Source organism: Mesoplodon bidens (genome assembly GCF_964165515.1).
Source record: "Mesoplodon bidens genome assembly, chromosome: 3".
Classification (NCBI taxonomy): Eukaryota; Metazoa; Chordata; class Mammalia; order Artiodactyla; family Ziphiidae; genus Mesoplodon; species Mesoplodon bidens.
In genome coordinates this window covers 92,264,225-92,288,990 of record NC_138178.1, presented here as the reverse complement: position 1 = coordinate 92,288,990, position 24,766 = coordinate 92,264,225, and the positions used below count along the sequence as shown (strand labels likewise).

Here is a 24,766-nt window from a genome sequence, read left to right as displayed (position 1 = left end):
TGATTATCTATTTTATATATAGTAGTGTGTTTATGTTAATCCCAAACTCCTAATTTATTCCTACCCTCCACCTTTCCTCTTCGGTAACCGTAAGTTTGTTTTCTATGTCTATGAGTCCATTACTGTTTTGTAAGTAAGTTCATTTGTATCGTTTTTTAAAGATTCCACATATAAGTGATATCATATGATATTTGTCTTTCTGTCTGACTTACTTCACTTAGTATGATAATCTCTAGGTCCATCCATATTGCTGCAAATGACATTATTTTGTTCTTTTTTATGGCTGAGTAGTATTCCATTGTATAGATGTACCACATCTTCTTTATCCGTTCATCTGTTGATGAACATTCATGTTACTTCCATGTCTTGGCTATTGTCTCATTTATTCTGCTGTTGATTCCTTCTAGTGCAATTTTCTTTTTTAAAAAAATTATTATTTATTTATTTTGGCTGCGCTGGGTCTTAGTTGAAGCACACAGGATCTTTGCTACCATGTGCAGGGTCTTTTAGTTGCAGAATGCAGACTTCTTAGTTGCAGCATGTGGACTTCATAGTTGCAGCATGCAGACTCTTAGTTGTGGCATGCGAACTCTTAGTTGAGACATACATGCGGGATCTTGTTCCCTGACCAGGGATCGAACCCAGGCTCCCTGCATTGGGTGTGTGGAATCTTACCCCAGTGGGGTACCTGATTACCACCAGGGAAGTCCCTAGTGTATTTTTCATTTCAATTATTGCATTCTTCAACTCTGTTTGTTCTTTGTATCTTCTAACTCTTTGTTAAACATTTCTTATATCTTCTCGGTCTGTATCTCCATTCTTTTTCTGAGATCTTGGATATCTTTACTATCATTACTCTGAATACCTTTTTGGGTAGATTGCCTGTCTCGACTTCACTTAGTTGTTCTTCTGGGGTTTTATCTTGCTCCTTCACCTTCCTCTGCCATCTCATGTTATCTAACTTTCTGTGTTTGTGGTCTCCTTCTGCAGGCTGCAGGGTTGTAGTTCCTCTTTGCTTCTGGTGTCTTCCCCCTGGTAGGTGAGGTTGTTCTAGAGGCTTTTGCAGCCCTTCTGGTGGGAGGGACTTGTGCCTGCCCACTGGTGGGTGGAGCTGGGTCTGGTCCCTGTGGTGGGCAGGGCTGTGTCAAGGGATGCATTTAAAGGGGGCTAGGGGCTCAGGAAGACTTTAAGTAGCCTGTCTGCTGATGGGTGGGGCTGTGTTCCCACCCTGTTGGTTGTTTGCCCTGAGGCATCCTAGCACTGGAGCGTACAGGCTTTTGGGTGGCGCCAGGTCTTGGTGTCAAAATGACAGCCTCCAGGAGAGCTCACTCCAATGGGTACTCCCTGGTACCTCCACCACCAGTGTCCTCGTCCCCACAGTGAGCCACAGCTACCCCCACCTCCCAGGGAGACTCTCCAAGACCAGCAAGTAGTTCTGGCCCAGGCTCCTACCAAGTCACTGCTTTTTCCCTGGGTCCTGGTGCACATGAGACCTCGTGTGCACCCTCCGAGAGTGGAGTTTCTATTTCCCCCAGTCCTGTGGAGTTCCTGCAATCAAGCCCTGCTAGCCTTCAAAGCCAAATGCTTTGGGGGCTCCTCCCCCCAATATCAGACCCCCAGGCTGGGGAGCCTGACATGGGGCTCAGAACTCTCACTCCTGTGGGAACACACCTGCAATATAATTATTTTCCAGTTTGTGGGTCACCCACCAGGCAGGTATGGGATTTGATTGTATTGCGAATGTGCCCTTCCTACCATCTCATTGTGGCTTCCTTTTTTGTCTTTGGATGTAGAATATTTTTTTGGTTCCAGTCTTTTCTGTCAATTGTTGTTCAACAGTTAGTTGTGATTTTGCTGTTTTCATGAGAGGAGGTGAGCTCAAGTCCTTCTATTCCACCATCTTGTCTCCACCTCCTCAGAACTCCTGTAGCTGAACGCTGGGGGAAAATATTCTCCCATGAAAGGAGATACAAAGACTTCTACACACCTTTTTATCCCATAGCATGTCCTTATAATCTTCCCAGAACCTCAGCATTCAGCACATTCTCTACCATCCAGCAGACAGACCCCCTGGTAAAATGGGAGCCACTAGCTGCTACTGCCACAGGCTGCTCCGACCCCTTCAATGCAGTTTGGATTTGCATTTTTCTCATAGTTAGTGATATGGAGCAACTTTTCATATGCTTATTGGCCATTTGTATATCAACTTTGAAGAAATGTCTATTCAAATCCTTTGGACATTTTTTAATTGGGTTATTTAATTCTTGTTGTTAAGTTATAGGAGTTCTTTATATATTCTGGATATTAGCCCCTTATTGGATTTATGATTAGTAAATATTTTCTCATAAAACATAGGTTGCCTTTTCACTCTGTTGATTGTGTCCTTTGATGAACAGTAGTTTCAAAGTTTGATGTAGTCCCATTTGTCTACTTTTGCTTTGGTTGTTTGTGCTGAAACCTTATTTAAATCAGCCTGGGTTATGGTGTCCTACCTTAAGTGCCTACTAGAAGGAAATTTCTCTGGAGGATATTAACAATATCCAGAACCTAACTTTATCTCTATGATTTTTATATACAATATCTAGCATTCAATGAGAAATTACCAACCATAACAGAAAAAAAAAAAAGACCAAATGACTGAGAACCAAGAGAAAATATAGACAATAGAAACAGGCCCATGGGAGATCCAGGTATTAGAGTTATTCATCACAGATTTTAGAAAATATGTTTATTATATTCAAGAAAATGATAATCTGCAGAATTTTGGCAGATGATTGAAATATGTAGTAAATAATCTAATGGAGATTCTAGTATTGACAAATACAGTAACTAAAATTAAAAACATTATAAATGAGTTTAAAAACAGATTAATCCCAGCAGAAGAGAAGATTGGTGAACTGGAAAACAAATCAATAGAAGAGAGTCAAATTAAGCATGGAGGAAAAAGTCTCTGTGAAACGGCAGTCCCAGAGGAGAAGAGAGAGAAAGAGAATAAGGCAGAAGAAATGTTTGAAGAGATAATGCCAAGAATGTTCCAAAACTAAAACCACCAGTTCAAGATGTGCTAAGAACTCTAGTCAGGACTGTTTTTTTGGCCGAATGTGGTCTTAGTTGCAGCACATGGCATTTTCATTGCCGCATATGGGATCTTCATTGCGGCATGCGGGATCTAGTTCCCTGACCAGGGATCGAACCTGGTCCCCCGGCATTGGGAGCACAGAGTCTTAACCACTGGACCACCAGGGAAGTCCCTCTAGTCAGGATTTTAAAAAAAGCTTTTTTAAGTAACCAGAGAAAAACATATTACTTTCAAAGTAGTAAAATAAGATAAATAGATGATATCTCAATGAAAACAATATAAGCCAGAAGATAAATGAAATGATCTTCAAAAATGCTGAAGGAAAAACCGGCTAATCTAGAATTGTATATATGAGAGAATATATTTCAACAAATGAAGGCATATATTTCCAGGCAAACAAACTTTCCTTGTTATCTTTTGTTATGCCCACAGCAGCAAACACAGGGGCTCAAGAAACATTTATGGACTGATGGGTTTAATGAACAAATGAAAATTAGAAAGCTGAACAAGGATTCCCTAGTTTGTTGTTTTGTTTTTTTCAGTTTTGCATTGTAGAATTATAATGCTAATATCTGGGTGAGATTAATCATTGATAGTCTTTTAATGTTTTTCTTGATAGAAGCCTATTACTCAAAGAATTGGATAGCTCACCTCATTCCATAAAAGGGGTAAAGTTTAAAAATATATAAGGAAACTGAGCGTTCAATTAACATAATTCCTAGTCTTTCATTCTGTATTTGTAACTCAGTTAATACTTACAACATGGGTCTTAATGAGTCACTCTTCTTAGCCAAAGTGTTCTGCAGTCCAGTTTAAAAGGGCTTGAAAGACCATATGACTTTTAACATTTCCTGCAGGATTTTTCCAGGCCTGAACAACTTGTGAGTCAATGCACAGCTATTTCTGGATTTAAGTAGGATGGGAGAGTGGTCTGTCTGTCAGCTCACTGAAGATCAGGGGCTGAGCTGGGGTTCTGGATGCAGGAACTTTCTTTATCCTTATTGTGCCCCAGCTGGACACCAAAGTGTGTGAGCAGCTGGGCTTTACTGCAGAACTTCAGACATACTCTGCAGGTTCATTGTGTTTGCATACCTATGCCTGCTGTAAGTTTTTTTGTTCTGAATTATAGCCCCTTTAAACTGTGGGAACCTTGACTCCCTTGCCAAATGTGTAACACAGTAATAAACTAAGCAGGCATTTAAGAAGTAGTTCCTGGAGAATGCAGACTGTACCATGGAGGAGTGGCTGTAGAATATACCATCCATATATGAGAAATAGGCCATTTCCAGCTAACTTGAAGATCAATTATTTTTTAAGGTTTGAGTCACACTTTTAAGAAGGTAACATGGAGAGTAGAGGAGTGTGAACTGGTACCCAGGCCAAGCTATGCTCCTCACCCACGGTTTTCTGGGCCAGGATTCCGCCTCGGAGGCTCAGTGCCTTTAAAATCAGGAGGTTGGATTAGTTACTTCCTATGCTGGATAGTTTGCATTTGTATATACTCTACACACCTCTCCATCTTGCCTTGTGTCCCAAAGCTGGATGATGGACCAGTGTGGATAATACACAAAGGCTCCCTGCCCTCTGGCCCCCCGTTATGTTCTTTGCCTAACAAGGGGCACAAACATAAAATCAGAGGGTAGAGAAAAGCGAGGTTGGAGTATCAGTTCTCCTGACTCCCTCCCTGTAACATCACCAAAGGTCAGTTCCTGGCGGGCAGCCTTCTCCACAAAGCTCCTTCTGTATCCTGTTTCCAACAGTCTCTGCCTCCTCTCACTCCTTGAGGCCTAAGTCTCTGGGTGCCCCACAGTTACTGTGGTTCTCTACCCCCTGCCCACCTCTAAATAGCCCCTCTCCTAAAAATATACCCCCCTCACAGACAGAATTAAAAGGAGAAATAGATAAATCCACAGTCATAATGGGAGATTTTTTTTTTTTTTAAATTTTTGGCTGCTTTGGGTCTTAGTTGCTGCGCGCGGGCTTTCTCTAGTTGCAACGAACGGGGGCTACTCTGCGGTGCTCGGGCTTCTCATTGCTGTGGCTTCTCTTGTTACGGAGCATGGGCTCTAGGCACACGGGCTTCAGTAGTTGTGGCGAGTGGGCTCCGTAGTTGTGGCTCGAGGGCTCTAGAGCGCAGGCTCAGTAGTTGTGGCGCACAGGCTTAGCTGCTCCGCAGCATGTGGGATCTTCCTGGACTAGGACTCGAACCCCTGTCCCCTGCATTGGCAGGTGGATTCTTAACCACTGCACCACCAGGGAAGTCCCATAATGGGAGATTTTAGTTTATTTATTTATTTATTTATAGCTGTGTTGGGTCTTTGTTGCTGCACGTGGGCTTTCTCTAGTTGTGGCGAACGGGGGCTACTCTTCATTGTGGTGGCTTCTCTTGTTGCGGAGCAGGGCTCTAGGCACGCAGGCTTCAGTAGTTGTGGCACACGGCTCAGTAGTTGTGTCTCGTGGGCTTAGTTGCTCTGTGCCGTGTGGGATCTTCCCGGACCAGGGCTTGAACCGTGTCCCCTGTGTTGGAAGGCAGATTCTTAACCACTGTGCCACCAGGGAAGTCCCATAATGGGAGATTTTAATACACTTCTCTTAATAATTTATAGAACAAACAAAAAAACCATGCGTTACAAAACTGCAGAACACACACTCAAGAGCACATGAAACATCTGTCAAAATGGACCACACTCTGGTCCACAGCACAGGTCTCAACAAATTGCAAAGGATTAAAATCAGATAGAGTAATCTAGTCACATTGGAACTAGGCTAGAAATCAGTACCAAAAGGTAACTAGAAAATCCCCAAGTACAATGGATGTAAACAATATGTTTCTAAAATCAGCCTTTTGTTCCCCCTCTGTTTCTAATCTTGACCCTTCTCCCTCCAACTTGGTGAAGAATGACAGAGCTCTTTCTCACATTCCCACAGATTCCTATATTGTCCCAGCTCAAGCATTTACTGAACCCCCTTGCTATCCCCAGCACTTGTCCTGCCTCCCCTTAGGAAGCTCTGTGCTCGTGTGCAGTCTGAAGCCAGGTCCCATCCTATGGGTCTGAGGCAAGCTGGGAGCACTTTGCAATCAAATTCTTTTTGTCTGTACTTCTAAAAAAGCAGCAGGCTCAAAGCTGGCACCAGGTGCTTTCCAGACACTGAAAAGTTGGGTCTTATGGGCAGGTAGAGAGGCAGTACTTGCTGCACATTGGTTGTTTCCCTGCTAGTCAGTGGGCAGATGGTGAGGGAGAAACGCTGGGCAATGGGCCTTGAAACATCATGCCAGAGACCAAAGGAGGAGCAGGGCCTGGGAAACAAAGTCTAGCTCTTGCTGCTGCCTGCCCTTTCCACACTGCCAGCCCCAGTCTCTCTTGTTATCTACAAGGTTGGGGTGAGTGAGGGTTTCTGCCACTTCCTTGAACTTCAGGTTCGTTTCTGGCACTAACAAGGACACCCCTAGGACCAAAGGGCAAACTTCTAGGAGCACTGGACAGCATGGTATAGTAGGAATTTGGAGTCCCAATGACTTTGCTGTGCGATCTTAAACAAGTTATCTAATCTCTCTGAACCAGATAAAGTCCTTTGAATGCAAGTAATTGAGGGAACTCCTAGAACTGATAGAAAAAGGAGGACCAAGCTCAGAACCAGGAGAAGGGTGGAATCCAGGGCAGCTCAGGAGGTCAGGAAGCAGGAGCTGCTGGATGGTCTCTTTCTGGGGCTCTGTTGCCAGGATGGATCAGCTCCAAGTCTCTGCCTTCTCTGGCTCACTTCCCTCTGCAGCCAAAGTCCTAGGAGAAGCGTCTGGTCCAGTGTAAGTCACATGCCCACCTCTTGGCTAGAGGAAGGCAGGGAGCCTTGGCTGACAGACGCACCAGAGTTACTATGAGGAGGAAAGGGATTCCTCCAGAAGAAGCTGGGGTGCTGTCACCAAAGGAGAGGCGAGAACCATCAATGAATGTCCGTTACACGTTGGTGCCTCAGGTTTTTCCTCTATAAAATGGGAGTTATAATATCTATCTTGCAAGACTGTTATGAGAATGAGTGAATGTAATGTAGGTCATATGACTGGCAGGTACAGGGGTAGGTGATTAGTAGATGATAGATGATGTTATTAATGTCAATACCTACAGCAAGAAAGTGGTGCTGGGGAAAAAAAAAAAAAGACCCCGGATTTGGAATTAGAAGACCTAGGTTTGAGTCTGGCTCTGTCACTTTCAAGCTTTGAGGCCTTAAGCAAATCACTTAACTTTCTCTGACACTTAGTTTTTCCTTCTACAAAATGGGGATAATAGGGCTTCCCTGGTGGCGCAGTGGTTGAGAGTCCGCCTGCCGATGCAGGAGACACGGGTTCGTGCCCCAGTCCGGGGAGATCCCACATGCCGCGGAGCGGCTGGGCCCGTGAGCCATGGCCGCTGAGCCTGCGCGTCCAGAGCCTGTGCTCCACAGCAGGAGAGGCCACAACGGTGAGAGGCCCGTGTACTGAAAAAAAAAAAAAATGGGGATAATAACAATACCGATCTCATAGGTGTTGTGAGGTTGAAACATGTGGAAGCACACACAGGATTCATAATTTCCAGCATCTACAAGTCTTTACAAGGCTCCTTTGTGCCTGGGCTAGACTTTTGTACAGACCTTCCTCGTTTTATTGCACTTTACTTGATGGCATTTTGTAAACATTGTGTTTTTTACAAATTGAAGGTTTGTGGCAACCCTGTGTTGTCAGATAATGGTTAGCATTTTTTAGTAATAAAGTATTAATTAAGGACTGTACATTGTTTCTTTAGACACAATGCTATTGCACACTTAATAGACTACTGTATGGTGTAAGTATAACTTATATGCACTGGGAAACCCAAAAATTCGTGTGACTTGCTTTATTGTGATATTTGCTTTATTGCAGTGGTCTTGAACCAAACCTGCAATATCTCTGAGGTCTGCCAGTGCTGAATTCCACTGGGGTTGGGGGTTAGGAGTTGAGAATGAATGGGGGAGGACCTTGTTTGCCTTTTTTACTGCTCTATCCCCTGGGCCTAGAATATTCTACACATAGGTACTCCATAAATGTTAAATGAATAGATGAAAGACAACCTTGACATTCAAGGAAGGCCTTAATTCCAAGGCCATCAGAGTGACTCTGATGGAAATTGCAAGGTCCTATGACAGATGAGGATGGAGAACTATTTGTCCTTTAAGTGCCTCTCAAATCACATGAAGTCTGCTCAGCTCTGCAAAATAGGATCAACTTTAAGCATTGACATTGCAGGCAATGACTGTGAGTCATTAGAGGAAACAGATGCCTGAAGATGATCATGGTCCAAATTCTTTAGACTGCCTGCCACCTGAAGCTCTTCACCCCCTGGCTCTTGCCACATTTTTTTCCTGCAACTTACTCCGTCCTGCTCTGATCTCTGGCCATCTCAGTGACATGCGGTTCCTGACTGCTTTACTCCACCCCCAACCCTTCAACACTGCTGAGTCTATTTGACTGACTCCTGGCCTTTTAGCTTTCAGCTTAAATGCCACTCCCTCCAGGAAGTCTTCCTTGATCCACAGTCCTAAGACTGGACTAACTGCCCCTCCTCGCGCTCCCACAACACCCCATACTCACCCTCATGGTGGTTCTCACCACTCTGTATTGTAACCTCCTGTTTATTTTTCATTCTTGATATGCTTAGACTTGAGCTCCATGAGGGCAGGTCTTGGTCCTTCTTATGTCCTCGGTGCCTAACTCAGGGCCTGGCCACTAGTAGAAACTCAGTGAATATTTGTTGAGGAAAAGAGTAAATGAATATGGTGTTAAAATCAGGATTTGTAGGAATTCCCTGGTGGTCCAGGGGTTAGGACTCTGAGCTTCCACTGCAGGGGGCAGGGGTTCGATCCCTCGTTGGGGAACTAAGATCCTGCATGTTGTGTGTCAGCCAAAAAAAAAAAAAAAATCAGGATTTGTGAAAGAGTCTGGGAGTGCGGTAGCTTAAGTGTTTCAGAGGTCATTGTCTCTGTAAGGTGCTCCCCTCCATGATGTTTTCCTTAAGCCATTTTTCATAATTGTCAGATGATAATTATAGAAAAAATAATTATAGGCTGCCTCTAGCTCCATGCTGCCAGAATTCTCCTGGTTCTCAGCCCTCTCTTTAACATGGCTATCAACCTACTCTGTAATTCCCACCACACCCTCTCCTCTCTCTCTGATTGACTGCACTTACCCTTTTGTTCATATATAATAGAAGTATTTAAATTTTGAATTTACTGTGTGCATTTAATATATACCCTAAACAGCTGACTCAGTCACGTAGCCAGTGCTTAGAGGGCAGGTGCATCATGCCTTTGTCTATGCAGAGCTTCTCGCATTGCTGTGAGAAAGTGGGTGTGTCCCAGAGGAGATAATGCTTGCAGTTGCTTTGTGTTCAGTAGGACCATAAACACAAGCTGCAACCAATAGAAAAGTCTGAGAGTATTTCATTCCCTACCCAAAATCTACCTCACTGCATTATTCAGCTGGCTTTCTCCCTGGAACGCAGCCATCCCAGGGCCATGCTAGACCACAACGCACTGGTGGACTTTCAGCCAAGGGGTTGGAACTGTTAAGACTGAGGGACCTCTTGGATGTGATTTGGGAAGCGATTCAAAGGATGGTCAAATGAGAGATCTTCCAGACTTTTTTCTAAGTCACAAAGATAGTAGCATGTAGAAACACCTTTTGTTTTCCTAACTCAATCACGACTGATACACCATCTGTAAGCGCCTTCCTTATTTGTTGACATGTTTATTCTCTGTCTTCCCCACCCCCAGCAGGATGTAAGCTCCAGGGGGGCAGGGACTTTGCTTTATTTACCACTTCATCCTGTACACTCAGAACAGTGCCTGGCACATACCAGGCACTCAGTAAATGTTTCTTGAATGAGTGAGTGGGCTCAGGTAGTAAAACAGTAGGAGACTCCCAGAATCCAGGGAACAGGTGGGAGCTGCTGTGGGGGAAGTGATGACTGTATGGGCACAAAGATGAGAATGAGGGCTGAAGTTTATTGGTACTAGGGAAGTAGCCATTGCAATGACAAAGTGACAGTGAGCTGCTCAGCCAGTCTTCTTCTTTTCTGGACATCTGGGGATCAGTAAATCATGGCCAAGTCCAACGATTCTGGACTGCATGGCCAATCTCACAATTCTGGACGGGACACCATGGAATCCCTGGGCCCTTAACAGAGTCCTGGGGAGCTGTGCAAATGGCCCAGGGGACTATCCATTGCCAGCATCTCTCTGCTGCTCATGTCGGAGCCTCTGTTTGGGTGAGGAATGACACAGCTTGCGTTTGAACTTGCTCTTTCCCTGAAGCTTAACATCTACATGTCCACCTCATTGTCCCAGAATTTGTAACCTGAAGTCTACATAGACGTTCCTGTAACCCTTGATGTCTTTAAACTTGTTGCTCCTCAGATTTGCTTGGATCTGCCTTTGGCCATTCTTGAAGGGGACAGTCTGCAGAGTGAGGCTGGCTCTGTGATGGGGTTTGAGGACTCCAATGCTGTAGCAGAGAAAGGAGAATGTCAGAAAACCATAGGATTATGATAACCCCACAGTCCCTTTCCACGCAGCAACCAGGCCTCCCCTTTCCCTGTGTCCAGAAAGGACAGTGCTACCCCCAGGATAAGATGGGAGGGAGGGCGGAGCACTCCCAGCACTCACAGGACTCTCTGCTGTCTCCTAAAGAGACCACTTCCTTCCACAGTCAGTACACAATCTTCAACCTGCTCCGAGAGGGGGTTTGAAAATATCACCTGTATGGAGAGCGGCCGGTTCACAATGGCTGCTCCTAAAGCCTGAAAAGGGAAATCCAGAGAGGAGGGAGCAGAGAATTAGTCTCATCCCCCAGTTCACCAAGCATTTATGGAGGGCACTGTTCCCTAGATCTGTTCCTGAAGAGCTGGATTTCCATGGCCTGTGTTTTTCCAACTATGGACAACTTAATGGGTTGTCATTAACATTTTAAAAAATGAAATAGAAGAGAATATCAGTGTACATCACACAAGATATTGTTACATGAAACTTTTACTTCACTTATACATGTATGGATGTTTGTGTAAAATATTTCTACTCAGCCCAGCATATGGAAAGGTCTGATGAGTTAGGAGTCTCCAGTAATATTTCCTCTGCTCCAAGGATTTCATCCAAGTGTGAAATAAGCAAGAGCTCCCAAAGGATTCTCATGCATAATTTGAGTGGATAGAATATTTTCTGGCGGTTTTTGCTTGTTTCTTCTTTTTGCAATCTGACTCCATCCCTTCCTACCCTCTTATCTTAACTGGCTTGACTTCTTTTCACACCAGTGTGTGAGTCAAGAGCAATGGATCATTTGGGGCAGAGAGAGAAGGAAGTAGCCTCGGGAAACTTGAAGGCACCTTCGGGAACCCTCCCTAAAACAGACTCCAGTGGCTGGGCTTGCCAGACACACCCCACCAGGGGGCACCCCAGGCTCACTCAGCAGGGTCCAGGGGGCTACTTGGCACTGGGGAGACAGCACTGGCAGGAAGGGCCCTGTGAAGTCTCCCCACCAGTATGTCAGAGAAGGAGGGGTCCTTGGAGGCCATCTGGTCTAATCCCATCATTGACAGTTCAAGATGCAGAAGCCCAGGGTCTTGTCCAAGGATGCACAGCCAGGAAATGGCAAATCAAACCTAAGCTGACCTTTGTTTGGGCAGTACTCTTCCCCCTCTCAGGACCCTCCCATTTGAGCCCGTGTTTCCTCATATTGACCCTGGGGAAGGCCAACAGCAAGAGGAGGCACAACAGAGGGGTCTTTCCCTGACCTCTCCATGGCAGCTGCTCAAGGTCCACCCATAAGGCCTCTCATGGTGTAAGAGGATGGAGATCAAGTGTGTTCAGATAAACCTCCCGCTCCTGGTGGGAGGTTCCTGGAGGCCACAGAAGAGGCAGGGGACAGGAGGGGCTGCTCTCCTGAGCAAGCTCTCAGGGGGCTCCCCCACCGCCCCCAGCCCAAGCTGGTCCCAAGGAGCCGTGAGGCCACACACAGGGCTCTTGCCTACATTAATCATGATGCCGGGATAGGCTAAGGTGATGATCTTGTTCGCCATGGTCTTCTCGGGACTGCTCTTCTCTTCACCCAGGGCACTGATGCGGATCAGCTTGTCTGTGGACAGGTACTGGCCGTACTGGGAATAGGGGATTTTGCAGGGATAGGTCTTTGCTAGGGAGAGAACACAGGATAAGGTGAGACTCGCTGGGGAAATCAGCTGGGCCTGGGTGGATCTGGGGACCCTTCTACAGAGAGGAGGGGGCCAACCTGTACTGATCCCCCGTAAAGTAGGTACTCGATTTTCAGATGGAGGGGCTGAGAGGTGAAATGGCTTGCCCAGGTTCATTCTGCTGGTAAATGGGTGCACTGAGGCTCTAACCAAGGTCTGGATGACTTCAAAGTTCAGGCTTTCCCCACTAACCCAGGCTATATTCCTTGAAGTAGTAAAGAAAGGATTGGAGGAGAAGAAGGAGGAGGACAAAGGAAAGAAACAGAAGGAGGAGAGGAGAAGGGGGAGGGAGAGGGAAGGAGGAAGACTCTGTGCTGCAGGGGGCACTAGGAAGACCAGTGTCACAGGGGTCTGCCCCCAAACCCTTGTTGGCTGGCTTGACCCCAGTGGCATTTCCATAAGCCACTGTGTTCACAGACTGTCCCCTTGCCCATACCCAGAGCCCATACCTTCTTCAGGAGAGAGTGTGATGAAGGCTGTGTCCTGCCAGAATGGGGGCAGGGGGCTGCCATCGTGCAGCAGAGACTGGGCACTCAGGTTCACTTTGAGGTCCTTGAACTGGGGCGACATGTTGAGGGCCAGCAGGACAAACCCTATGTTCCGGCCCATGTCGGGTGGGTCGAGCAGCTGGAATTTCAGGGAGACCTGGACAACATCACTGGGCCGAAGGGAACGCATAGCAAGGCTCCTCAGACTGTCCCTTGGCAGCATGGAACTGGAAGTTTGTGATTCTGTTTAGAGGGAGCCTTGGGACCTTCCAGGCTTCAGCTTCTGAAGAGCCTTCAGAAACACCTGCCTCTCTTGGAGGGGACCTGGGAGGAGAGAGCACAGAACCAGCTGTGGGCCAGGCTGACCCAGAGGGTAAACCTTGGCTGAACACCCTCAGCGAAGGCTCCACCAGGGTGTTAAAACCTTCATTTCTAATAACAAAGTCTCCCTACTAGTCATCAAGTCTTTCCAAGAGTCACACTCTGCTGAGCTCTTATACCTTTCATCTTCATATCAACTGTGAGAGGGATGTATTACTATCATTATTATCATTCCATATACAGATGAGGAAAATGGGGCTCAGAGAGGTCATGTCACTCGCCCAAGTCACACAACTTGCACAGGGCAGAGTCAAGTGGAAACCAAATTCATCTGACGTGAAAATCTGTGCTCATGACCACTGGACTCTATCCCGCATTCCCCAAGGGAAAGATGAAGGCTCACAATGCAGAGGAATAAACCTCTTAAAGACAACAGGACATGGTGTGATTTTCTGCTCCAGGACCAAATTATTGGTCAATTGAAGACTAATTCCTGGAAACTGAGAAACTGAGAAGCTACGGTGAAAAAAAAAAAAAAAAAAAAAGGGAAATTCAGGCAAGCCGAGTTTCCAGAGCGCCCAGGCTTCAGTTCTGGGCAGGCGCTGTGGCCAGGATGTGCAGGGACGCTCATCCATGCTTCCCTAATAATCCCAGCAGCTGTCTTCACTGAGCACTTACTGGTCCCCTCAGTGCAGCCCCACAATCTCCCCAGGCTGAGGCCACTCTTCTCCCCTCCCTCTGGGGTCATTCTGAGCCTGGATCCAGGCAGAAGAGGATCTTGCAACATTGGCTTCAGTAAGAGTGAGCCCAGAGAGGTGTGAATCAGACTTAGCTCATCTGTGGGCTGCTCGACCCCCAGATTCTGCCAGTCCAGTGGGAGGAGACAGAATGCTATCTGACTGAGCAGGACACTCAGGCCCACTGGCAAATAGCTCCAACCACCCCCCGGCCCCCCTGCCTCCCGGCCCAAGTTCACAGTAGAGCCCTGTGGACCTCTGTAGCACATGCTGTCAGTGCCCCATTCACATCTCCTTGGCACTTGCTGTTTCAGTGCCCACGTGCCCTAATTTCAAATTCTAGCACCTGTGGCTCTTTGTCTGTGGCTTTCTCTGCCACCAGAGCTGACTCCGCCCATGCGTGGAGCAGGCCAGGAGTGCTATAGGGAAGTTACTCCCCCGCAAGGAGCAGCCCTCAACCCCTGACTGAAAGGAGTTGGTGGATAAAGAGCCTAGGCCCCTTGCCTCGTGGGTGGGATAAATCTGCGGTGTTGTTCTACACTTTACACTAAATCTCTGATAGGGTTGCCAGATTTAGCAAATAAAAATACAGGGCGGTTTCATTTGGATTTCAGATTAACAACAACTAGTTTGGGCCATGGTTAGACAACAGCATTCTTCATCCTGCATTTTCCCAAGCCACCCCACTGGCAGGGCCCCCAGCAGGACTGAGCCCCAGCAGCCCACAGTGCTGACCCGGCCTGACAAGGTGCTCTGCATTGGCTTCCTCCCCTTCCCCATCTCCCTTGCTCACTCTCCTTCCTTCCAGTAGTTCTTGAATCTCCTCAGTGATAAACCACTTGTCCTCAGGATTCCCCACCCAAATAGCCACAGAGAGAACGGCGGGTGGAGGGGATGATCGCCAGTACCCTTGGATGTGTTCAGTGCTTGTCTCTCAGGCTCAGACTCTGGAGCTCCTCTGTGTTGGCCCCAAAGGCCGACATGGACAAACCACAGACACTCACTTGCTGGCGCTCCCAGGAACCTCAGGTACCCCCGCCCCCGCCCTGTGTAGTCATGAATCACTCCTGCTCAGATCCTGCCTCTCACCCTGCTTCTGGCCCTCTTGGACTGCGTATTTTTGCTTGGCTCCCTGGTGGCTGAAACTGGTGGTTTGTCTGTTTCCAGGAATCAGTCCACAGCTGACTGATGTAGATGCCCCTTGCTCTTGCTGGCTTGGGTCAGAAGACCCTGCTAGGGCTCCCATCTCTCAGAATCATCCTCTGCACAGGGTGGACGTAGGAGCGAACATTTGGCCTTACATGGGCCTTGGTGCTGGCTGTGGTCTGGCCTGACCTCCAAACACCCAATGAAACATGAATCAAACAATAAGCTAAATGAAATTAATAAAATTAATAGGAGAGAGTTGACTCAATCCCCTGCCATCTTCAGTGGGAGGCTGATTTTTCGGGAAGGCAGGGGCAAGGAATTCATACACTGTTGACGGGATGCCTGTCAGTGGTCCTGCAATCAATGTGACCATCTTGTGGAGGGTGCTCACTGGCCTGTGGGGAGTGGGGTGGTGGTGGGCATGAGGAAGTGAGGCAGTGGGGACACCCCAACTGGGACCTTAAAACTGAAGGGCTGAGGAGACAGTGGGCCTGGGTCCTGCCCATCCACACCCCAGAGGGCTGCCCCAGCTGGCAGAGAGGTTCCCTGGGGTAGTGGGGAAGGTGCCTACAGGGCTTGGTCGTACCTTCTCCGTACTTGCAGTTTTCCGTGACGTCATCCCGCTCATCACTCTGGATGCTCTTGGTGCTGATAAAATTGCCAACAGAATTGGTGTCCAGGTGAAGTTTCTGCTCCTTGCCTCCAAAGACCAGCCAGGCCATGCAGTCAGCATTTACCGTGGAGAAGGCGAAGTCTGTGTCATAGTTCAGATCCACCTCTCCTTCTTTGATGGCTCTGACAGAGGCAGGGCCGCAGCAGTAGAGGCCTAAAGGGGAACAGGGGGGCCTCAGTGGGCTGTGGCTGCAGGGCCGGGTGGGGTCGGGTCTGTTTCTGTGGGAGTGGGCTCTGCCTGTCCTCCCAAGAGCCTCACTGTTGCTCATCTCCTGAGGTGTGGCGTCCAGCACCTGCCAGCCTCCGTATCCGGGAGGGAGGTCATTCCGGGCCATCCAGCACTCATTCCAGACGTGGAAATGCCTGAGGGAGAAGCCAGAGGAGTGGGTGTCAGATGAAGCTGAGGGAGAGTTTATGATGCTCAAGTTCTTTCTGGAGCAAGACAGGGGGCAATGAGAGATGGACGGCTAGATAGAAAGACAGGGCACCACAGGCCTGCACCCCTCCATGGGTGACAGGTGACCGCTTTTCCTCCTGTGAGCCTCAACTTGCCCGGAAGAGAGCTTTTCTCTGTTTGTAAATAAGAGTGAAGGTTTCCAGAGCCGACAGAAGTTAAAAACCCTTCACTCTCTCTCATAGAGACCCTTGTAGCCCTTTCCTGTTACGTGCCTGCTGACTCACAGAAGCAGTCACAGAGGCAGAGGTTTTTTTGTGTCCCGAGGTGAGACTTCAGGCCCTCCTGTGGTCAGAGCCACAGGCTGAGTATAAACTGAAGGAGGTGACAAAGAGGAAAACTCCCCCAGGGCAGAGAGCTCTTGTGATGTGACAATTCTAGACTCAGAAAATCTGTTGTATTTGTGTTCAGCTGCCTCCCAGCCTTCGGGCTGGGGCTAGCAAGCCCTGGGGCTGGTGAAAATGGGGGTGAGGCATGAGAGAGCAGCAGGCTCGTAGGTACAGTCCTGCCTTGCTTCCTGCTGGTAGGGTTTGCCCTAGAAAGAGAAGGTGTCTCTCACCAGACACTGTCCTTCTTCTTACTCTCCAAAATCCTGCCTGTGTTGTCATAATACTCATCTACAATCAGGTTTCCGTCTGTGTCATGGCCAGAGTCAAAGTTGGTGATTACTTGGGTGGGGATCCCCAGGCACCTCATCACTGTAGAAAGAACAGGAAAATCTCCTGTGGGCTGTGGATTCCTGGACTTAGCGCCCTAGGCTCAGGGAAATCATGCATTTGGCAGGCAGGAGCTGTCTGGGGCACTGGGTTGGCGACACTTCCAACTTCCCTCCCCACCTTCCTCAGCTCCTCTCCCTGGGGCTCCACACAAAGTTTAGGCAGCTGGTTGCTCAGACAAGCACTGCCAGGGCAAATAGAGGGTCTAGCAAGTATTGGGTTCCCCTGCCCCAGCCAGCAGGGTGGGAGAGGCATGCCTCCTTTGGCAAGACTCAGCAGCTTGACTTGCCTCACTTCTCTCCTGGCCATAAGTCTCTATCTTCAAACCAAACTGTGGAATTTTTTTCACTCCTGTGGTAAGGAGTAAGACCATCAGATTCTTAGGCAAAGTGTTCTACTGCTTGGATTCCCCCTTCTCTATGGGTGTACTGTCTTGGAAGTTTATTGAGGAAAGTATTACAGATCCAGCCAGGAAGGGAAGGAAACTGTAACAAAAGCCTAGGAATGTGAGAGTCTGTACCTAATGGAGAAATTCTTGAAAGGAGGTAGAATGTTATCTTTATTCCTGAGGGGCCATCCCTTTCCTGTGCCAACCAGCTTCTTTTCTTTGCCCTCTGCCATATTTTTTGTGATTCTGTACTCTTTTTTTTTTTTTTTTTTTTTTGCGGTATGCGGGCCTCTCACTGTTGTGGCCTCTTCTGTTGCGGAGCACAGGCTCAACGGCCATGGCTCACGGGCCCAGCCGCTCCGCGGCATGTGTGATCTTCCCAGACCGGGGCACGAACCCGTGTCCCCTGCATCGGCAGGCGGACTCTCAACCACTGCGCCACCAGGGAAGCCCTCTGCACTCTTTTAAGAATAGCAATATCCCCCGGCCCATCCCACCACCAATCCCCTGGGGATTCCTGTCCACCATTGTGCAGTGACTCAGAGCCACCGAGAGGGTATTGGTGAGCAAGATGTGGACTCTCAGGGCCTTGCCCACCTCGGCCCTCTCGGACACCTGTGTGGAGAAAAGACAGGGATATCGTGGGCAACTGGCCTCATTTCCGCACTCAGTTCAGCAACCTCACTTCCCCATCCCTCTGATGGCCACCAGGGACTGCTCACTTAGCACGAAGACGCTGCAGGGGTGAGAACATGAGCCCACAGTATTCATGGTTAACACATACACTGGCCTGCCTTAGAAGCTCACAGTACTACTGGAAGCCACCACCAGCTGGGAACTGGCACCAAGTGAAATCTATTTCCCTCCCCGTCATCTAGCTCAGGATGGCAATTAGATTTCAACTTAAGTGCCAGCTCCAAACCGTTAGTTGTGGCTGATAGGAATGGTGTGTTAAAAAGGATCCTGAGGGGCTTCCCTGGTTGCGCAGTGGTTGAGAGTCCGCCTGCCGATGCAGGGGACACGAGTTCGTGCCCCGGTCTGGGAAGATCCCACATGCCACAGAGAGGCTGGGCCCGTGAGCCATGGCCACTGAGCCTGCGCGTCTGGAGCCTGTGCTCCGCAACGGGAGAGGCCACAACAGTGAGAGGCCCGCGTACCGCAAAAAAAAAAAAAAAAAGGATCCTGAGGACAACCTAGAGCCAGTAAGAGGGTCATGATTGATTAGTAGTGTCTGACACAGGCATGGGATAAGGAAATGGTGTCATGTGTGCCATCCACGTGCCACTGGTGATGTCATTCTGAGGCCCAAGTTGCAGGATATGTTAATGGCAGAGACAGGACCTGACCCAGGTGTCCTAGACCCCAGTCAGGATCTTCCTCCCATGCTGCTCTGTCTTCATATGCATTAGCAGACCCACTCTGAGTTTTTCCAGGTGTATTCAGTGCATCACATGTGAGGTCTGTGTCATAGGGCAGCATGGCCTTGACTTGTGAGTGGGAGGCAGGGATCCATCCTATTCACTTCTAGAGCCCCAGTGCCTAGCACAGTACCAGCCAAATGATGGATATTGGGTAAACGAGTGTTGAACTGAAACGACTCGACCACCCAGATCATGCTGGGGGCATGTTCTGGCTCAACCGGAGAATCGAGGAGAAGGAAGAACACATCCTGACTTCTCTGGAATTCAAAGAAAAGAAACAAGTCCTTTGTACTCTAGTGAGCGTGCCAAAGTTGAACAAGGTCAAAATAGCTTTGGCATCCAGCATGGTCACACAAATCATCCCGGGGTTCCTTAGCAATGGGGACCAATTAATAACCTACTTGGCACCTGATGTGTTTGCACTGGATCCTGTTGTAACCAGGGCTTTGTGTAATGGGCAGGGCCCTCACCTCAGCCCCAGGCTTGTGTCTGCTCTTGTGATTCTGCCCACTGTTACCCCCTCCCCCCTCATGGAGGCTGCCTGGCATCACTTGGCCTGACGACCTCACAGCATGCCCAGGTGAAAACTGTCAGGTAACCAGACAGTTTATGATGTGGAGCCACTCACTTCTCTTTCTGGCGGGGGTGGAGGGTGCTGTTCACAGATCCACCAGGTGCACCGTCAGGTGGGGATTAGGCAGTGGGCAAGGCCTTCAGGTAGGAGGGAAAAGTGGGGAAAGGAGGCTTCAGAGGAAGAAAAACCCTGGTTATAGGACATGGAGATCATCCCTGCCCTCCCCCATTTACCCTTCCTTCACCTGTATTCGTTCCTCATGCAATTGCCTTGCCAGCCACTCAAGCCTCTGAACGTGAAATGTGAGGCTCATCTTTCATTTGTTTCCTTCTTCCTTGTCACCCCTGTCTTATCAGGTGACAAGGAATTTGGCCTGTGTCTCTCCCAAACCTGTCTTCTCTACTCCATCTCCCAGATACTGCCTTTCTTGTCTCTTTGCCTCTGCAAAGCTACTTCCTTACTTAAAATGCCTTCAACTCCACCTCGTTTCTCTAGAGCGTCTTCCTATGCGTCCTCTGTAAAATGTCACCTCCTCTGGGGAGCCTTCCCTTTGCACAGAGTGCAAGGGACCACACCATACTGCACTTTAATCCCCTGTTTGGTGTCCAAGGCAGGGACTGTGCCTTGTTAGCTGCTGTACCCCCAGCCCCTGAATTGGGTGAGTCAGAGGGCCCCTGGGCCCCATCTCTGTCCAGATGCCTTACCTCAGTAGATAAGTGGGGAGGCCCCAGGGAGATATCTTTTAGGACCAGCATGGACCTCCCTGTCTCCTCCACCTTGGTGATGCCAGACACACAGATCAGCTTTTCATCCATCAGTTTGTTTCTATAATTGTTTTAGGGTAGCAAGAGCAGCCACTGTGTCTCTAAGCACAGACAAAATACATCTTGAGTCCAGGAATGTGTCCCGGAAAGAGAGAGTGAAAATGTGTATGTGTGAGAGAGGAAAAAATAGTTTGTGTTTGAGAGAGAATATGAGTGTGAGTCTATGTGCGTGTGTGAAAGTGTTTGTGTTTGTGTGTGTGTGTAAGAGAGAGAGACAGATGGTGCTTACACTGTGCCCCTGACCCCCCAAGGTCACTGCTGTGTTTCACCTGGTGGGATGGCATCAGAGGTACAGTACCTGACATTCAATCTCCTGCTAACAGCAGCTTCACTGCCCAACATGTGTGCGTGCGTGTGTGTGTGGGGGGGGGGTGCCTTGTTCATGGCCCCAAGCTTCCCTCCCTGTATGTGCCTTTCCAGGCCTGCCTCATACTCACCCTCCCCGAAGTCCAGGGTCAAGTGCACTATTAGTCTCCAGAGGGGCTCCCAGGTGCCACCGTCGTGCAGCAGGGTCTGCGCACAGAAATGCACCACCAGGCGGATGGGCCCCTAGGGTTGGGCTCTATCTGCCAGACTCCCGGCATTAAGCTTCGGCAGCAGGTCCTGGCCCCACTCAGCCCTCCTGGTCAGGTAAAGCTGCAGCTGTGCCGGCTGATCCTCAAAGCCCCCAGACCCCAGCAGGTCCAGGAAGGGTGAAGAGGCCCTCCAAGGGCCCAGCATTTTCCAGGAGGCCTTCATGAACACAGATCACTCCTCACAGGATCCTGACAGAAAGGAGAGCCAGAAAAGACATCAGTGGGGAGGGGTCAGGAGGACCAATGACCTTCTTGCTGGAAACAAGTCACCCAGCAACTCCCAGGTCCCCTTCTGAACCCTCAGACACAAGAATAGCTGCCTAAGGAGACAATACAGCATCATGGCTGGAACAAGGGGATTGGTGTTGCTTGGTGCTGGGTTCAAACCCTTGCTCTATCACAGTCCCTTCATCTCTTGGTGTTCAGTTCAGTCACATATAGCCCAGGGGTATTTCCTTGCCTCACAGAGTTGCCAAAAATTTGGGTTAAATGAGTTCCTGATTATAAGCACTGGATGGTGTTTTTTGTCATCTTTTGCGGAGGCGGTGGTTAGGTGGTGATGGTTTCAACGTGAGAGCCATCCTCATGTCCCGTGGGAGGCAACACAAAGTAGGTTACAGCTGCCCCCCTCCCTGAAACACTGGGGCCCCAGACACCTTCTGGGTACTTGTAGGAGCTGGTGATGTTCTGGCTCTGGTCTGACCCTACCATCTTGGTGCTGATTTCCTTCCTGATGGAACTGATGATATGGGCCAGGAGTTCCTGGGCCTGGCCATCCTCCAACAGCCAAACGACTTCATCGGCGTTCACCTCAGCATACACAAATGGGGTGTTGTAGGGCAGGTGGACCTTCCCTTCCCTGATGGCCTTTAGGGAGGCAGGGCCACAGTGGAACAACCCTGTTCAGGGAACAGGAGTTGTGGACCATTAACTTTGCTGCTGACATATGGACCAGGGCCAGCGGGTCCTGGCCATGGGAGGTATAGGTAGGGAGATGGGATGGGGAGGGGCAGTGGCATTAATGACCCTCATCCATGGGGTGCTCTCCAGTTCCCATTAATTCATCTGATGCTCACAGCCACCCTGGGAAGCAGCAGTCATCACCTTCATCTTCCCTACTTTACAGGTGAGGAAACAACTGAGAGGTCCAGTGACTCATCAGCTCACCCAACTGTCAAAGGCAAAGTTAGACCCCTGACCCGAAGTTGTCTCTGCTACGACTTTGGAAAGCAGATGAAGTGGGAAAGGCATCGTTCCTTTCTGGCCTCCTGCTCACGGGGTCAGTCACCCCGACCGGCGTCCCCACAGAGCCCAGACCCTTCCACAATGGTCTGCTCTCACCACTGCTGGTTTGCTGGGGAGTGGGGTCCAGAACCTCCCACCCGTTGTATCCTGGAGGGAGATCTTTCTGGATCATCCAGCACTCATTCCAGACATGGAAATTCCTGCAGAAAGCAGTAAGGAGAAAAGGACTCACGTTTTCAGAGGATTTGCCAGGTATCAAACCCTATACTGAGTGCTTTATATCATTGTTTCTTCTTTTTTTTTAACTATTTATTTATTTATTTATTTATTTATTTATATTATTATTATTTTTTTTTGTGATACACGGGCCTCTCACTGTTGTGGCCTCTCCCGTTGCGGAGCACAGGCTCCGGACACACAGGCTCAGTGGCCATGGCTCACGGGCCCAGCCGTTCTGCGGCATGTGGGATCTTCCTGGACCGGGGCATGAACCTGTGTCCCCTGCATTGGACTCTCAACTACTGCGCCACCAGGGAAGCCCTTTAAATTTTATTTGGAAGTAATTTCAAGCTTATAATAAAGTTGCAAGAATAGTACAAAGAACATCCATATACCCAGTTCATCTATTGTTAGCATTTTGCCCCATTTGCTTTATCACTAGCTTTCTTTCAGTGTGGATACGGAGATTTCTTAGAATAGGGATCTTCCTTTGCGTACTCTTGTACAGTTATCAACCTCACACATTTAATATTGATACTATCCTTTTATCTACTTTACTGTCTATATTTCAATGTTGTCAGCTAATAATGTCCTCTATGGCAGGGGTCCCCAACCCCCGGTACCAGCCCGTGGCCTGTTAGCAACTGGGCCGCGCAGCAGGAGGTGAGCGGCAGCGAGCGAGCGGAGCTTCATCTGCCGCTCCCCATTGCCTGCATTACCACCTGAACTATCGCCCCACCCCTTCCGTGGAAAAATTGTCTTCCACAAAACCGGTCCCTGGTGCCAAAAATGTTGGGGACTGCTGCTCTGTGGCATTCTTTTCCACCTAGTCCAGGATCACACATGGCATTTAGTTGACCAATACCCTTTGTGTCCTTTGATCTGGAAGAGTTCTTCCGGCTTTGTTTTATCACATTGCCATTTTGAATACAGTATTTATTTATTTATTTATTTTTATCAGAGTGGCCCTCATTTTGGACTTGCCTGCTGTTTCTTCATGATTAGATTCAGCTTATGTGCTCACAGACAGAATTCTACACAAGTGACATGTCCTTCCTAGATACACTACTGCTCACTGACCCAGAGAAGTTTCAGCCCTCCAGGAGCCCAGAGAGGGAGGGAGCTCCAAGGACAGCAGCTAGTTCTCATACAATTCAAAGGTCTTACCTGGAAACTGGCTGGAAAAGCAAAACCAGGAAATGAGATGTGGGGTAGAGCAGAGGAGAAAGGAACCAGAGGAAGCGACTAGAGATCCAAAAATAAAGGGGCACCAGAGACACACACAGACGTATATACACACGCCTGCAGAGAGGGAGTGGGGCAGGGAGGGGAGAAGTCAGCAGAGACCAAAGCAAGTATGCAGAGGCAGCTAGTCCTGGCTTTGCCCTGACAGAGAAACAGAGAAATGTGCAAACAGAAAGGCTCAAAGAAGGAAGAATAAGAAGAACCAGATTTTGAGGTCAGTATTCAGAGGACACACGACCTATTCATTGGTTGCCAGCTTCAGAATACATTATCCCATAGTCTTCTATCTCTGAAATGAGCTTGATGTGATGATCTGATTAGCCAGAACAGCTTTCTGGCTGGGGGACTTATTCTCTGAGCATCGGCAACAATGTACAGGGCAATATTTCCTCAAGGCCAGAGAGCATCAGGCCAGAATTTTCCTACCCTACCTGGAACGGAGCAGAGACCTGTAGGAGACAGTGCCCCTTACCATATTTTGTCTCATTTCTGAGTTGGCAGCATCTCTGCATGTTGGTCATAGTAGGTGTCGATGGTCAAGTTTGCATCCACGTTGTGTGCAGAATGGAAATTGGAAATGATACGGGTTGGAACACCTAAGCATCTCATTACTAAAGAGAAGAAAAGCATGGGGACTGAGTTTATTTCAAGAAGAATCATTGGTTTCATGTGCATACTTTCTCACTTTCAAGCTGGAGGAGAGAAAAAGGCCAAGATTCTTGCAGATCCATACCTGTAACTCCTTTATCCTCAGAGCACCTCACCAAGGCCCAGAACCTTGTGGCCTACCTGCCCTATCCATAGTCTCCATTCCACCAGGAGAAAGAAATCATTTGAGGATTACTTAACAATTAACAACAACTCAATTTATCGTTTAGGGATTTTTCCATTCAGCAGCTTTCGAAACTAAAAAAAGAGAACCTAAACATTTGATAATTCGAAAGAAAAATTTTAAAAATTAGACCTATGCTGTGGCCAGAAGAGAAGCTGTGTGACCTTAGGTAACTGGCTTAACTTCTCTGACCCTTAGTCTTCTTATATGTAACAAAATGAAGAGTTGGACCAGATGATTTTCAGTTCTGAAATTCTGGATCTGTAATTATACTCAAGTAAAAGGGTTTGGAGGAAAGAAAGAAATCAAAGCACAGATAGAAGAGCCAGATAGACTTACAGAGATACGTGGAAGACAGCGACGAAGGGAACCTTGCATGTACGAGGCAATGACCATCTTTGATAAGACAACAGCACCCTCTTGTGGCTTCTCAGGAATCACACAAAGCAACCATTACATCATCGTCATCCCCACCACCACCACCACCACCACACACACTTGACCAGGGCCAGATGAAATTAAGCCGAGAGCCAGGTGTGACCTTTGGAACACAGGTCCCCACCTCTGCAAGCAAGGTGA

General features: G+C 48.3%; 1 protein-coding gene across 1 annotated transcript in view; it reads right to left on the bottom strand.

Moving 5' to 3' along the window:
- Positions 1–10,420: 10,420 nt before the first annotated feature.
- The window catches only part of TGM5 (transglutaminase 5), a gene marked incomplete at both ends in the record, with an annotated part of 29,330 nt that continues 14,984 nt past the window's right edge, over positions 10,421–24,766 (bottom strand). Inside the window, 8 exon segments of the mRNA XM_081228264.1 lie at positions 10,421–10,589; positions 10,751–10,884; positions 12,109–12,269; positions 12,777–13,062; positions 13,066–13,139; positions 15,609–15,848; positions 15,954–16,057; positions 16,708–16,846. Coding sequence (XP_081084390.1) covers positions 10,421–10,589; positions 10,751–10,884; positions 12,109–12,269; positions 12,777–13,062; positions 13,066–13,139; positions 15,609–15,848; positions 15,954–16,057; positions 16,708–16,846 — 1,307 coding nt within the window.